Genomic DNA, 14,518 nt, shown 5'->3' with positions numbered 1-14,518 from the left:
CCGGGGCTCCCCGCACAGCGGGGCATCCTCCCCAGCAACTCTGTGACAGAGGTGCTGACACAGCGGGGTCGAGGGGTGGGGGCACAAAGTCACACAGGACGGCGAGGGGTGGCCCGAGAAGCACGGGTGAAAACGGTGACGGTGGCAGGGTGGACAGCAGGCACGCAAGGCCCACACACTCTCGCGCGCGTCCTTCACCTCTTTTTACACCTAAAATCCCCCAAACCAAAAAAGCAGGGAGGGAGGGGCTGACGGCTCAGGCTTGAGCGACTGCAGCCTGGCGGGGGGGGGCGGGGGCAGCAGTGCCACAGGAGCGGAGGGCAGGGGCAGACCCAAAGCTCCGGACCCGATGCTGCCAGGCCGGCGCCGGCCACCCTCACCTCTATGAAAGGTCTGGCAATTTTGGGTGCGATGGTTTCTGTGACAGAAGGTTCCTGAGAAAGAACAACAAACTCCTCGGCTTTCACTGGGAAGCCAGTATCATCCATGGGTGGATAAACCTCAAACAGCTCCTGGATGGTCCGCTGCAACAAAAACGAGTACCACTGAGCTTGAGGCCTCCGTGCGCGGAAAACCGCCAGCAGCCCCCCCCCCCCTTAACCACTGAACCCTCCCGGCCCCCGCCACAGTGTGGCAACCCCGCCCCGGCCCCCTCGTGGACGAAGGTACCTGCGTGAGGAACGCCATGGAGTAGTCGTTTCCCTGAGCAGCCACTTCTCGGATCAAGTCTTTGGTTCCATTTTTCAACAATTTCTCTTCAACGGAATTGCCGCTCACAAGCCTACAAACCAATTACACAAGCGACAGCTAAGTCCCCGGGAGCCGAGGACAGCACGAGTGCCACGGTGCCTAGACCGCCCGGCAGGACAGCACCCGCGTGGCACGGCTTGTCGGCCCCACCCTGCACTGCTTCCTTCCTTCGTGTGGTGCCCAGAGGTGACCATGCCTGTTCCGCCTCCCACACGGCAGGAGGGCGGGCCCCGGAGGCCCGCGTGCCGCCCACGCTGGCCATCCATGTGCCCCACCGGCCTCCACCTGGAAAGGCCCCCGGGGGCCTCCGGACCCTCCAGCCCTGGCTCCTTCAGTGCTGACGGTGGTGGGCGGGCGCCCCCGCGTCACTGTGCACCTCTCTGCACTGCGCCCCCAAACGAACCCGTGTCCGGTGGCTGCAGCCCAAGGACGCGCATCCCCCGGCTCCTACTTTGTGCCCCCGGAAAACTGCAGTAACCATTCCCACGCCCGTGATCAGCGCTCTCACTGAAAAATGATGTCCAACTTCACTATCGCTTTGGGGAAACGTCACAATTCTATGAACCAGGTCTTCCTGGCGAAGGGCAGAGCGCGTCCGCCCGCTGGCGACGTCCCTCGGCTTATGACCTTTCACGAGTTTACACTCTACTTCCTACGCACCCAGCACCTCTACTGCTGAGGCCACTCCGGAGAGTCTCTCGATTGTGTCTCCTGAGAATAAAAGGAAGTTTTCCCCACTTCTAGCTAGTAACTGCTAAAGGGCCAATGATATGGAAGGGATTACACAGTGAAACATTATTCATTTATATAAACAATGTACCAAATTTGTATTTATTAACAGAGAAATACACTCATAGTATACTGTTAAAAGAAAACAGGATTACGCAATAAGACGGCTGGCAGGCGCCATCTAAAAAGATCAGGGAGACGTCTGGAAAGACACACACCAACATGCTACTAACTGCCATCTGGGCAGGATACTTATTTTCTCCATTTGCTTTCCTTCTTTTTTTTTTCTTTTTCTTTTTCTTTTCAATGAACGAGTAATACATTTATAATCAGGAAAAAATTAAAGCTGTTGAAACACAGTGCACGGCTGACAACGTCTTGACGAAAACGGCGAGGGTTACGCGCGTGGGCCGGGGTCCCCGTCCCAGGCTGGCCGCCAGGGACCGCCCCCTCGGTGCCGACCCCGCCCAGAGGCGGCAGGCGTGCAGGGGAAGGGGCGCGGTGTGTGCCTGGCGGGCTCGGGCGCCGGACAGGCCGCCAGCGGGGGACGGGCCGCCAGCGGGGGCCGAGTGCTGCCGCGCTCTCCCAGTCGACACTCCCAGAGCTCAGAAACAATGGCACAGCCTTCTCTGCTTTTCCTCAACTGCGTGTGGTTGGCCACTTGTAAGATTTAAATGCTTTCAATAGGGAATTCACAAATTGCTAACTGTAAGTTATGATAATTTATATCTGAAAATACTTGAAACAACCTAGAACATGAAGCACCCTCTTAAGAGCCAGGGACTCCAGGAGAAATACACGTGCACATCAGAAGGACAGCAGTTATGTCTCAGCAGCACGACCCAGTCACCGCTGCAAACAAACTCAGTTACATCCCAGGCAGATGCTGAGTATAAAGGAAGAACAGATAGGACGGCAGAAATACGAGGCTGCCTGCAGGAAAGCAAACAGAACGTGGGAGAAGCTTCTGCAGCACGCTGCAGCCCCCGCCCGGCCGCCTGCCTCACCTGTATATGTGCACGTCCTTGCGCCGCCCGATCCGGTCGCACCACTCCTGGGCCTTGGCGTCCATCACCGGGTTGAGGTCGTGGTCGTAGAACACCACCGCGTCCGCCTCCACCAGGCTCACGCCCGTGGCGCGGCTGTGTGTGGAAAGGAGGGCACAGAAGACCCGCCGGTCCCGGTTGAAACTCCTCATCAGGTCCTGAGGCGAAATAAAACCCTGAGTTAGCATTCCTGCCAAACAACAGGAAACCTCTGGTGTGTTCTGGTACTTATCAGTTAGAAATTATTCCGTAACAAAACTGTTCGGTTTGTGTTTCCTTTGACGCGAGGTCCGCGTTCCAGTAACAGCGGACTTTAGCACTTTACGCTGGCTATTCCAGGCACGTGTGGCATCTCTCGCTTGCTGGCTGCCCACGCCTCTACCCTGTTTAAGTGTCGCCCGTCGGCAGGTACAGAAAGGAGAGTGTCCGGCCCCACCCGACCTGTGCCGTCAGCTCCGCGAGCGGGCCCCACAGGAGAGCAGCCTCCCTGGGGAGGGATGCGTCCTCGTTCACGTGCCCCCCGGCAATGCCGGGCGCTTTACAGCAAAAGCCCCTGGAGTAAGGCCGAGGGAGCCGCGGCCTCCTCACGCCCGCAGGGCCGCCAGCTGAAATGGCCTCATTCCCACGACTTCTCTCCAGCGATGACTTCGGCGCCCAAACAGACCTTAGCAGGTGTGACCTGCCTTCTTCTTTCAAGAAATTCTCTATATAATTTGTTACATCACCCCGGACAGAACCTGTTACTAAGACTGTGGTGTACTTCCTTCCAGGCGTTCTCGGCATGGGGAGGTCTGCCTGTGCTGGACGGCGTGAAGTGGGTAATGCGATATACAGGCCAGCAGCTTGTCTGCACTCGGGAATGCTTTGCCCTGATACTAAAACCTGTTCTGAAACGCCACTGAAGACGGCTTCCTAGTTCACGCTGTGGGACACTCAGGACAGGGCCAAGCCCTGTGGCGCGCAGACCCCTACCGACCCATTCTCCTACTCCTGGACGGGGACTTCGCTCCCAACGGGGGCTTATCACAAACATTTCCCACGCCAACACCTGTGCATGTGCATCTTTGAGCGCTGCTGAAGGAGAGGAGCCCTAGATGCAGAATTAGCAGGTCAGGCGCATACCCTTTCTCAGGCTCACAACCCACACTGTCAGCTCGCCTTCTAGAAAGTTGGGCTAATTTGCGCCCCACCAGCAGCGCACAAGAAAGCTGCTCTCACTGTGCCTGATGGAATCAAGCTACCCTTAGCTAACCTGACACGTAAAGAACGGGCATGTTATTTTAACCTGTAATTCTTTAACTGTAGATCAGTCTGGAGAACTTCCCTGTTTTCGTGTGGTTGCCTCCAGAAGGACACCCATCTCCTCCTCGTAAGGACTGCGGGTCACCAATTTTGATTCTGAGACATCTAGCCAACTGCATTTCCCAAATAACAGGACTTACGGAAAAATATCAAAGGATGGAGCTGAAGTCCAAAGACATTAAGAAGTTCTTCCCCTTGTTTAGAAAGCAATGGCAACACTGAGTTTGCACAGCTCTGAGAAACTAGGTTAGAAACTGGCGATCAAAGTTAACCCGACTGAGTCATAAACGATAACAAAAGAAATGATTTCTTTCCTACCTGCCGCTGTTCACTGTTGGCGTTTTCGTCAATTCTTATATAGGTGAGGTAATGGAAGTTCAAGAACATTTCTAAAATGTCTAACATGAGAACCATCTGTGATAAAATCAGCACTCGACGTCCTTCAGACTTCAACTTCTGCAGTAAGATAGCTAACGCCTCCAGCTTTCCTATGAAATGAGTAACATCAAGCATCTCATAATCCAAAGCGAGGAAATCCGACACAGCCAGCAGTACAGATGGGATGCCTCGTACCTGAGTCAAACTGGACCAGTCTCAGCTCGGGAAACCGCAGTGAGCGCAGAGCTGTCACCCGCTGCAGCTGCTGGGCAAAGGGCGCCGTGTGCTCCCGCAGGCAGTGTCGGAAGAGCCTCATCTTGTGGCTGTAGCGCGAGGGCGGCCTCGCCACCCACAAGCACGGGGGCGCGGCCACCACCGGTGGGATCGCGCACACCACCCTGAGAAGCAGAAAGCACACGTCACAGGTGGCGCTGCACCCGGGACGGGACGTCTCCACGGAGCGGCCCCTCTGTCTCAGGCAGCGGAGGCTCGAGAAGGAAGAGAGCAGAGCCACCTGGCGGTCGGGAGTCACCAGAGCAGCCAGAGTGCCCAGCCCCAGTCACCGGGCTGCCAGGCCACACGACCACAGCGAGCACAGGGGCGCGTCCCGAGCACTCCCAGCCAGTGAGGGCTGCCCAGAGCAGAACGAACGGCGCAGGGTACCCCCAGGGCAGAGGCCGCCTGCCGCCTTCAGATGGGAATTCCAGAACGCAGGCACTCTGTCTCCTGGACGGCCTGTGGGAGGATGCGAGCTCTGAAGCTGCCACGGCCACTGCGCCACCAGGAAGGGAGCCAGACTCACTAGGGAGCAGGGGCCCCGCAGACAGCAGCACCATGACGACTCAGATGAGCCATTACAGCCAACCTGACGCCCACCTCCCAACCTGCAGACACCACCTGCTCCAGAAAAGCCTTCGTGCTGGGACTCAGCACAAGCTGGGCTTGCACGATGACTTGCTACCAACTGCATGCAAACTACAAAACCACTTATGACCAAAGCTCTGATCAATGAAATCAAAGAAGCACTAGATAAATGGAGAAATATTCCATGTTCATGGACAGGAAGGTCCAATGCTGTCAAGATGTCAGTTCTTCCCGACTTGATCCAGACGTTCAATGCAATCCCAGCCAGCTATTCTGTAGATACCAACAGATTGAACCTGAAGGTTATATGGAGAAGCAACTGCCCAGAAGAGCCAACACAACCCTGAACAAGAAAAAGTTGGAGGACTGGCACTGCCTGACCTCAAGACTTACCAGAAAGCTACAGTAATCAACAGCACGGCACTGGCAAAAGGACAAACCAACAGATCGATGGGACAGAACAGAAAGCCCAGAAAGATTCTCATAAATACGGTCAGTTGACCTTTGGCAAAGGAACAAAGGTAACACAAGGGAGCAAAGACAGTCTTTTCAACAAATAGTGCTAGAAGGCTCCCCTGGTGGCGCAGTGGTTAAGAATCCGCCTGCCAATGCAAGGGACACAGGTTCGAGCCCTGGTCCGGGAAGATCCCACGTGCTGCAGAGCAACTAAGCCCGTGCGCCACAACTACGGAGCCTGCGCTCTAGAGCCTGTGAGCCACAACTACTGAGCCCACGTGCCACAACTACTGAAGCCCACGCACCTAGAGCCTGTGCTCCACAACAGGAGAAGCCACTGCAATGAGAAGCCTGCACATCGCAATGAGGAGTACAGCCCCTGCTCACTGCAACTAGAGAAAACCTGTGCGCAGCAACGAAGACCCAACGCAGCCAAAAATTTAAAAAGTAAATAAAATAAACTTATTTTAAAAAAAAAACAAACAAATAGTGCTAGAACTGGACATCCACGTGCAAAAAAAACGAATCTAAAAAGAACAACCAGACGCTATGTCTTCCTAATGGCAGTACACAATAACACCTATTCTTCAAAAAAACCCAAAAAACAAAAAGTAAAAAACCCACAAAATAACAACAAATAAACCTGAAGTTGATCAAGCCTCTGGATCTAACGAACAGTTTACAGACAATACAGGGAGCAAAGCAGCACGTTAAATTACACCTTGAGGGATCAATCAGCAAATCCAGACTGTGGGAAATTCTACAGGGCAAACCACCAGGTTTTCTCAACAAATAAATTACAAGGGAAAAAACGGAGAAATAGAACCTACAGATTAAAAGATACATAAGAGATATGAATTGATGGCTGCATATCTACCTCATTGTGACTCTGGTTTGAGATATAAAAAAATACTTATGAAATAATCAGAAATGTGAATACTGGATAGACATTTGATGATATCACAGAACATCTGCTCTGTGAAAGACAGTCAGGGGAGTGAAAAGACAATCCACAGGCTAGAAGAAAATATTTGCCAAAAACATAACTGCTAAAGAACTGTTACCCAAGGACTTCCCTGGTGGCGCAATGGTTAAGAATCTGCCTGTCAATGCACGGGACGCGGGTTCAAGCTCTGGTCTGGGAAGATCCCACAAGCCGCAGAGCAACTAAGCCCGCGTGCCAGAACTACTGAGCCCGCGCTCTAGAGACCACAAGCCACAACTACTGAGCCCGCGCTCTAGAGCCCGTGCACCGCAACTACTGAGCCTATGCTCTAGAGCCCGTGAGCCACAACTAATGAGCCCGCGTGCCTAGAGCCTGTGCTCCGCAACAAGAGAAGCCACCACAATGAGAAGCCCACGCACTGCAACAAAGAGTAGCCCCCACTCGCCGCAATGAGAGAAAGCCCGTGCACGCAACAAAGACCCGACACAGCCAAAATAAATAAATAAATAAATATTATTTTAAAAAAAATAGAACTGTTATCCAAAATACACAAAGAACTCTTAAAATCTAACAATAAGAAAACAAACAACCTGTTTTAAAAATGGGCCAAAGACCTTAAGAGACATGTTACCAAAGGTATACCGATGACAAATAAGGATATGAAAAGATGCTCAACATACATATCATCAGGGAAATGCAAATTAAAACAAGGAGATACCACTACACATCTATTAAAACAGCCAGAATGCAGACGACTGACGACAGCAATTGCTGGTGAGGGTGTGGAGCAGGGGGAACTCTCATCACTGCTGGTGGGAATGCGAAGCGGCGCAGCCACTCGGGAAGACAGTCTGGCGGTTTCTAACAACACGAAACATTCTCTCACGGTGCGATCTGGTAATCACGCTCCTTGGTATTCACCCAAATGAATTAAAAACCATGTCCACACAAAAACCTACACATGGATGTTTATAGCAGCTTTATGCATAACTGCCAAATCTTAGAAGCGACCATGTTGTCCTTCAGTAGGTGAACGTTTTTAAACAAACTGTGGTGCTTCCAGACAATGGAATATTATTCAGGGCTAAAAAGAAATGAGCTTTCGAGCCATGAAGAGACGAGGAGAAACCTTAAGTGCACATTCCTACGTGAAAGAAGCCATCTGAAAAGGCTGCCTACTCCATGTTCCAACTATCTGACATTCTGGAAAAGCGAAACTATGGAGCCAGTGAAAAGGTAAGTGGCTGCCAGGGTTTCGGGGCAGGGCCGCGGGGAGAGGGATGAACGGGCAGAGCGCAGCGGGCTTTCAGGGCAGTGAAACTACTCTGTATGATCCTCTAATGGCGGGTGCGCGTCATTATACACTTGTGGGAGCCCCCGGCACACCCGAGGCCAAAAGCAACCCCCCCTGTGCACGTGGACCCTGGGCGCTGATGATGAATCACCGGAGGCGCGTGGGCCGTAACGAGTGCGCTCCCCGGGCCGGGGCGCTGACGGTGGGGGCAGCTGGGGGAAGGCGGGAACCCTGCGCGCCTTCCCCTCTATTTTGCTGTGAACCCGAGACTGCTCTAACAAACAGCCTCTGTCTTAAAAAGTCATCTGTAACGTCAGAGGAAAAGGAGGAAAGAAAGACAAGTCAGCGTCCGAAGCAAGACAAGTGCAAGGAGGGCGGTAACCTCCCTACACAGAGAAGGCAGGAGGCCTCTACCAGTTCGGTCGTTTCCATTATTGCTGCTCCTGATCTGAGAGGCCTAAAGAGGACACACCCTGAAAGCTGAGCCAGGACAAACAAAACAGAAAGGAGAGAAAATACCCTCAGGCTGAACCTAAAAATCAGGCCAAAGCAGTGAATGAAGCTGCAAGCAGGGCCTGACACTCTATACATGGGGCAAAGAGAGACCACGACCTGGGTCTGGCGGGGGAGGGGGTGATATGGTCGGTGGACCCCAACAGCTTCTGGGCTTCTGTTTCTCTCTCTCTCTCTTTTCTTGGCCTTACTGAGCGGCATGCAAAACTTCCCGGACCATGGATCGAACCCACGTCCCCTGCAGCAGAAGCGTGGCATCTTAACCCCATGTTTCTCATCATGCAACGGTAAATCATTCCTGTGGTTTCTTAATAAAATATTGTTATTGGGCTTCCCTGGTGGCGCAGCGGTTAAGAACCCACCTGCCAATGCTAAGGGACACGGGTTCGAGCCCCAGTCCGGGAAGATCCCACATGCCGCGGAACAACTAAGCCCGTGCGCCGCAACTACTGAGCCTGCGCTCTAGAGCCCGCGAGCCACAACTACTGAAGCCTGCACGTCTACAGCCCATGGTCCACAACAAGAGAAGCCACCGCACCAAGAAGCCTGCGCACCAAAATAAATGAGAAGCCAAATATAAATAAATAAATAAATTTAAAGATAACGATAATAATTTTTTTTGGCTGCATTGGGTCTTCGTCGTGGCACGCGGGCTTTCTCTAGTTGCAGCGAGCGGGGGCTACTCTTTATTGCCGTGCACAGGCTTCTCACTGCGGTGGCTTCTCGTTGCAGAGCACGGGCTCTAGGCGCGCGGGTTTCAGTAGTTGTGGCTCATGGGCTCTAGAGCATAGGCTCAGTAGCTCCGCGGCATGTGGGATCTTCCTGGACCAGGGCCCGAACCCGCGTCCCCTGCATTGGGAGGCGGATTCTTAACCACTGCCCCGCCAGGGCAGTCCCTAAAATATTACTTTAAAAGAGCAAAATGGTGACAGCTGTCTACAACACAATGGTCTGGCCCCCAGCCCTGAATGAGCGCAGTGCTGTGCTCTGCACACAGGCCCAGGCCCGTGGGGTACAGAACTGACCCGCAGGGAGGGGCACACAGGCTCCCGCAGGGTGGAGAGGACATCTGGTGCCAAAGCTGAAGACTCTGAGACAGATTTTGGACAGACTCCAAGGGACAACCCGGGGAGAAACTTAGAGGAATGAGATGAGCGTCCACAGAACAACAAAAGCTGCTTGGGTGCGACACAGTGACTGAGGCGTACAGCACGCTACCTTACCTGTCCATGAGGTCCTGGAGGGATTCCTGACGTTGAGTCAGCGTCAAAATCAGGTCCCTGTGACTTGTCAAGGGTGACGTGTACTGGCTCGCGGGCCCAGCCCCCTTCCCATGACCTCCATCAGGAGCCCCGAGCCAAGGCACCTGCCCTCTGCTGGGCAGGGAAAAAACCCCCAACAGGTCTCTGCCGTAGACGGGGGTGCGAGAGCAGCGCCGTTCGTTGACAAAATAAATCTGGTCCAGCCGCTCTTTCAAAAGTCTGGTCTTTTCCTCCTTCATCAAAAACAGGGATGAAAATGGTTACTGAGAAACAGCACAGCCAGTTCCCGGCCTCACCAAGCCCACGGGTCCCTCGCGCACAGTGACCGGCCGCAGAGCACGCATAGACGTGCGGGGCCTGGCTCCACGGGAAACAGTGACAGAAAAGAGAGCAGAGTAAATGGGCGCCGTTTTCTCTGCCAACATGTAAAGTATTTCTTGAGACACAGTGAGCGTTTCTAATGCCTGGGAGACCAGTAGAAGAATACAAAAAAATGTGAAAGGGTATTTGTGTAATCCTGAAACCCGGTTTCATTTCTTTTAGTAGGAAAAGCATCTTTAAGATCAAAATTCTCTAATTTAGAGAGACAGTGTGTTTTTAGCAGCAAACAAATTGATGCCGCCTCGCAGAAGCGGCTAAGAATCACAAGCCTCCCGGGTGACGAGCAGCTGCTGAGAACGACTTCCGTGCGTGCAGTGGTGGCGCTGGCGCCGTGTGCTGGGGTCTGCGGCCCCGTACCTGGCTCGGCCCGGTGATGGGAGAGGCTGGCTTGGAGGCCACTCCAGGTTCTCCTGCGGCCAGGGGACTGACTGCCGCTCGGCCGGGCACACCCACTACAAAGGCAAAAACGAAGGGTTGGCACACACCACTGCCGGCCCCGCTCCCGGGAACGTCAGCTTCCACCAGCACGCTTCCCGAGCGGGCCACTCGTTCGCACCCACCGGCGAGCTGCTCCCGCTCTCTGGCCAGGGTCTGAGCTGAGCGCCGCCATCTGCCTCCTTCCTTTGGCAGCGCCCGCCGTGACCTCAGACCCGCGGTCACTCCCATCACTGCGCCAAGTGCAGCCACGCGGGCCCAGCGCGCCGCTGCCCTTGGCATCTTGGCAGCGCTGACCTGCGCGCGCGGGACAGAGGGATGCCTGGGCCCCACGCGGCCTGCTCCCGTCAGCCACGCCACACCGCCCATCTGACAGGATCCTCCGCAGAGGCCTGCGCAAGAGGCGGCTGAGGACCGAGAAGGGGCCACTTGCGGGGAGCGACAGGGGAGGGTCGAGGTGACTAGAACCCAGCGGCCGGACTGGTGTCAGGTCGGGAACCTGGGGCCCGCACAGTAGGACTGAGCTGGTCCCAGGGAGCAGGGAGAAAGCCTGAAGAACAGACCAACCGAGTAGAGCTGAACGGCCTGCTTGGGAGGCAGAGTGACCGCCAGGCGATGCTGCCAGCCTCACGACTGGCCCCCAGCACCCACCCCCTGACAGAGCCCAGTGGGGACGGGGTGCAGAGGCCCCGCCCCGGCGGCACTACCGACGACCCGGGGCCCGGGGCTGGGCAGTGACCGGGGATTCCACTCGGGAGAGGTCCCTGCCGCTTGCATACATCAACCCAAGCCAAGTGCCCGTGCCCGATGTTTGCAGCGTGGGTGTGTCTGGAGAGCAGGGGACCCTGGCGGGAAGCAGGATGCAGAACAGGCAAGGAGGAGCACTGGCCGCAGACGGGCCCAGGTCCAAACCTGCTCCATCACCTGTCCAAGAACTTCTGGCACGTTCCCTGAATGTATCTGTAACGTTAACAAGTAAACTTTCTCATGATTCCAAATTTCTTGTCAGAGAAAAACCAAATCAAACATCTAAAGGCTGAGTGTGGGTGGTTATGTTCGACCGGTACCTTTGGGAGCAAAAGAGAAAGAAAAGAAACCAAGCTGACTCGGGCCATCTATGGAGATGAGAAGCGGCCACAACCGGGAGTACAGGTTCTGAGGCATCACAGAAGTCATCCTCGCTCCCCACTCGCCTCAGAAGCAAAGAAAGTCAGAAAGAAGTTTCAGGGCTTCCCTGGTGGCGCAGAGGTTAAGAATACGCCTGCCAATGCAGGGGACACGGGTTCGAGCCTTGGCCCGGGAAGATCCCATACGCCACGGAGAAACTAAGCCCGCACGCCACAGCTACTGAAGCCCACGTGCCTAGAGCCTGTGCTCTGCAGAAAGAGGAGCCACCGCAACGAGAAGCCCACGCACCACAACAAAGATAAATAAATTTATAGAAAGGAAAGGAAGGAAGAAGGAAAGGAAGGAAGAAAGAAAGGAAGAAAGGAAAGAAAAGAAGAAAGGAAAGAAAGGAAGGAAGAAAGGGAAGGAAGGAAGGAAGGAAGGAAGGAAGGAAGGAAGGAAGGAAGGAAGAAAATACGTTTCGAACCCACGTCTCCTTGCGGCTCGCGGCACTCTACCTGGCGGGGTCATGGGCGCGGGGCTCGGGCCGCCGGCCGAGGGCTTGCTTCCCAGGGCGTTCAGGGCCCCCGCCTGAGACACTGTCTGCATCACCACGGGGCCTGGAGGTCGCAGGTAGGACTGCCCGGGCGCAGACACAATCTGGAGGACGCTGCCTGCAATCACACGTGCACGGGGGTCAGTCACGAGCCGAGTGTGCCTTCGACCCCCAGGCTACACCCACTTCCTAAGGTACAGAAACAAGGCAATAAACCGAAAATCCAAAATCAAATTTCCTCCAATGAGGCAATGCCAAGTTCAGTTACTTGGAGAAAAATGAAAACTATTTCATGCACAATGAATGAAAATGCTGAGGATCAAAGTCACTTGGCTTAATGTCAAGAAAAAGCTCCTCTACTCCTTGCGATGCCTGACTGATTTCCGGTAACACAGCGAGTACCCGCTCAGCATCTGTCACGTCTGCTCGAGGCCTGAGCCAGTCACGGGTTGGAAGGTCCCGGCTCCCAGATCACATACTGGGTGCCTGCCAACCAGACAAGCTGGGTGAAGAAATACCAAAACACTCGTCTTTTTTTAGCCCTAATGCTGTGGCTCTATAGCCACTGTTCCAGGAGCCTGCCATTTTCAACCTCTCTGTGGTTAAGTCTCCTGGCATCTTTTACTCAGGAATCGTCCTCTACAAAAACTAGAGTTCACCAGAAATTTTAAGAGATGACCTCGCCCCTTTGGTCAAAAAACCAGAGATATCTGGAACAAAACCAAATGAACCCGTTTCTTTGCTGCGTGTTTCCTGGGGGCCTCTGCTCTGCTGAGGTGCGTGTCCCCAGCATCCACACAGAGCACCCCAGACCTGGCTGACAACTGAACCTTCCGCCCCGACGACAGCCGTGAACGACGATGCGTCAGGGAAGGCTGCCTGGGGAGGTGGCCGGGTCCTACCCTCCAGCTGAATCACTGAGGGTTAACATGAACTAAACTGCATCCCCTCGTTCCCTTCGAGAAGCAGTTACTACACGAACACAGTGCTCTCAGCCAAAGGCTTGGGAGGGCTTTGGTCTGGAAGTGTTAAAATCTGTACATAAAAGAAAATAATTTCTCCTACATCAATTGCTAGACATTTGGCATTTTTAGGACAATCTGCCTCACAATGAAATCTGAAAGGAGTAAATTTTTCTATTTTGGTTTTTGAAACAGGAGACTTTACTCAAAGGGCAGATTTTATTAAAAACGACCACCCTTTATTTAACGTGTGTCAAGGGCCAGGCCACCAGGCGATTCACCCGTTATCTCCAAGTCCTCCGAACACCAAAGAGGTGAGACTCATTTCGGCCATTTACAGGTGAAGCACCTGTGTGCTTATGGGGGCCAAAGTCACAGCTGCAGGGGGAGCCGCCGGGACGCCCCCGGGTTAAAGCCTTTGTGGGTCACCGCCCGCCAGCGAACCCTACCTTGGAGCTGCAGGGGCTGGCCGGCTGTCAGCTGCCGCAGCTGGCTATGTGACAAAGTGAACTTGTTGCCCTGGAATTGAAGCGTCACGGGGCTCTCCGGCTGGGCGACTCGGCTCGGCGGGCCCGCGAGGGAAGCCAGCTGGGCTATTTTGACCACCTCCCCACCTGCAGAGACGCAGAGGAGACGAGAAAGAGAACTCTTGGGAAGAGTTTTCGATTGCTATACTGACGATCACTTGTCACAGAGAATGACCGTCTGTAGCAAACTGAAGTGTCACAGAAACATTTATTAGGTACTGCTTTCTAACACTTTCAGAAAATATTTTAATAGAAAAGAAAAAACAATTAAAATTAACACCAGATTTTAATGGTTAACTTCATCATAACTGGTAGAAATTTTAGAGTATCAGATATTAATATAATTAACCAAGACCTTAAGAAACATTTTGCTTTTCTTTCCAGGCGATAAAAAAGTAGCAAACAACAGAAGTAGCGGAAACTCTCATATCAACCTCTTAACTTCAAAATCCTTTCAGAATGTGAGAAAGTACATGTCCAATTTAGCTCACAGAGATAAACAAGATTTTATCACTATAGATATAAAATAGAGAACTAGCTTCAATTATACCCATAACCTTTTCAAAATGTGGGAATGTACTTAAGTACATAAATACATCACACTTTATGATACAGTGTTTCACACTAATTTGAACTAGATCGTAGGATTCAGTCTGTAATTTTAACTGTGAAAAAATGGAAGATTTAACACTGCTTAAAGCTTTTTAAAAAAAAAAAAAAAAAAAAAAAACGGAACTCAGATGGAGTCATATGCACCTAACTCAAAAAGGTACCACCTTCAAACTGTAACTGAATAATAGTTTTAAAGGCTTTTTTTTTTTTTTAAACCCAATGGTTGATATTCGAGTCTAAATGTTCCTCCCGTGAAAATTCAGGCCAGAATTAGTAGTGATGCTATAAAGAGGATAGTTAGCAAAAGACGAGGAAAACATCCAAGGATATCTTGCCCGCAGAAACCATAAACAAGGAAGGGAAAATGGAAAAAGAGACGCAGAGATCTGAGCACAGAA

General features: G+C 52.9%; 1 protein-coding gene and 1 non-coding gene across 17 annotated transcripts in view; both read right to left on the bottom strand.

Annotated features, from left to right (window-relative positions):
* The window catches only part of EP400 (E1A binding protein p400), a 110,519-nt gene that overhangs the window by 29,624 nt on the left and 66,377 nt on the right, over positions 1-14,518 (bottom strand). For 14 of the 16 annotated variants that reach the window (XM_059039995.2, XM_067016109.1, XM_059039996.2 and 11 more), the window contains 9 exons: positions 13,431-13,595; positions 11,982-12,137; positions 10,279-10,373; positions 9,502-9,773; positions 4,401-4,603; positions 4,146-4,315; positions 2,487-2,683; positions 670-781; positions 381-524 (listed from right to left, as the gene is read on the bottom strand). In XM_059039995.2, coding sequence (XP_058895978.1) covers positions 381-524; positions 670-781; positions 2,487-2,683; positions 4,146-4,315; positions 4,401-4,603; positions 9,502-9,773; positions 10,279-10,373; positions 11,982-12,137; positions 13,431-13,595 — 1,514 coding nt within the window. The remainder of the gene's footprint in view (positions 1-380; positions 525-669; positions 782-2,486; positions 2,684-4,145; positions 4,316-4,400; positions 4,604-9,501; positions 9,774-10,278; positions 10,374-11,981; positions 12,138-13,430; positions 13,596-14,518) is intronic. The other 2 variants (XM_067016108.1, XM_067016111.1) reach the window with 1 other exon arrangement.
* Positions 2,971-3,098, bottom strand: LOC131743015 (small nucleolar RNA SNORA49). Its single transcript, XR_009331675.1, has one exon. It is a non-coding gene; the product is annotated as a small nucleolar RNA SNORA49 (small nucleolar RNA).

Source organism: Kogia breviceps, chromosome 15 (assembly GCF_026419965.1).
Source record: "Kogia breviceps isolate mKogBre1 chromosome 15, mKogBre1 haplotype 1, whole genome shotgun sequence".
NCBI classification, from domain to species: Eukaryota; Metazoa; Chordata; class Mammalia; order Artiodactyla; family Physeteridae; genus Kogia; species Kogia breviceps.
The sequence above is the reverse complement of the archived record's forward strand: the minus strand, read 5'-3'. Positions and strand labels throughout refer to the sequence as shown.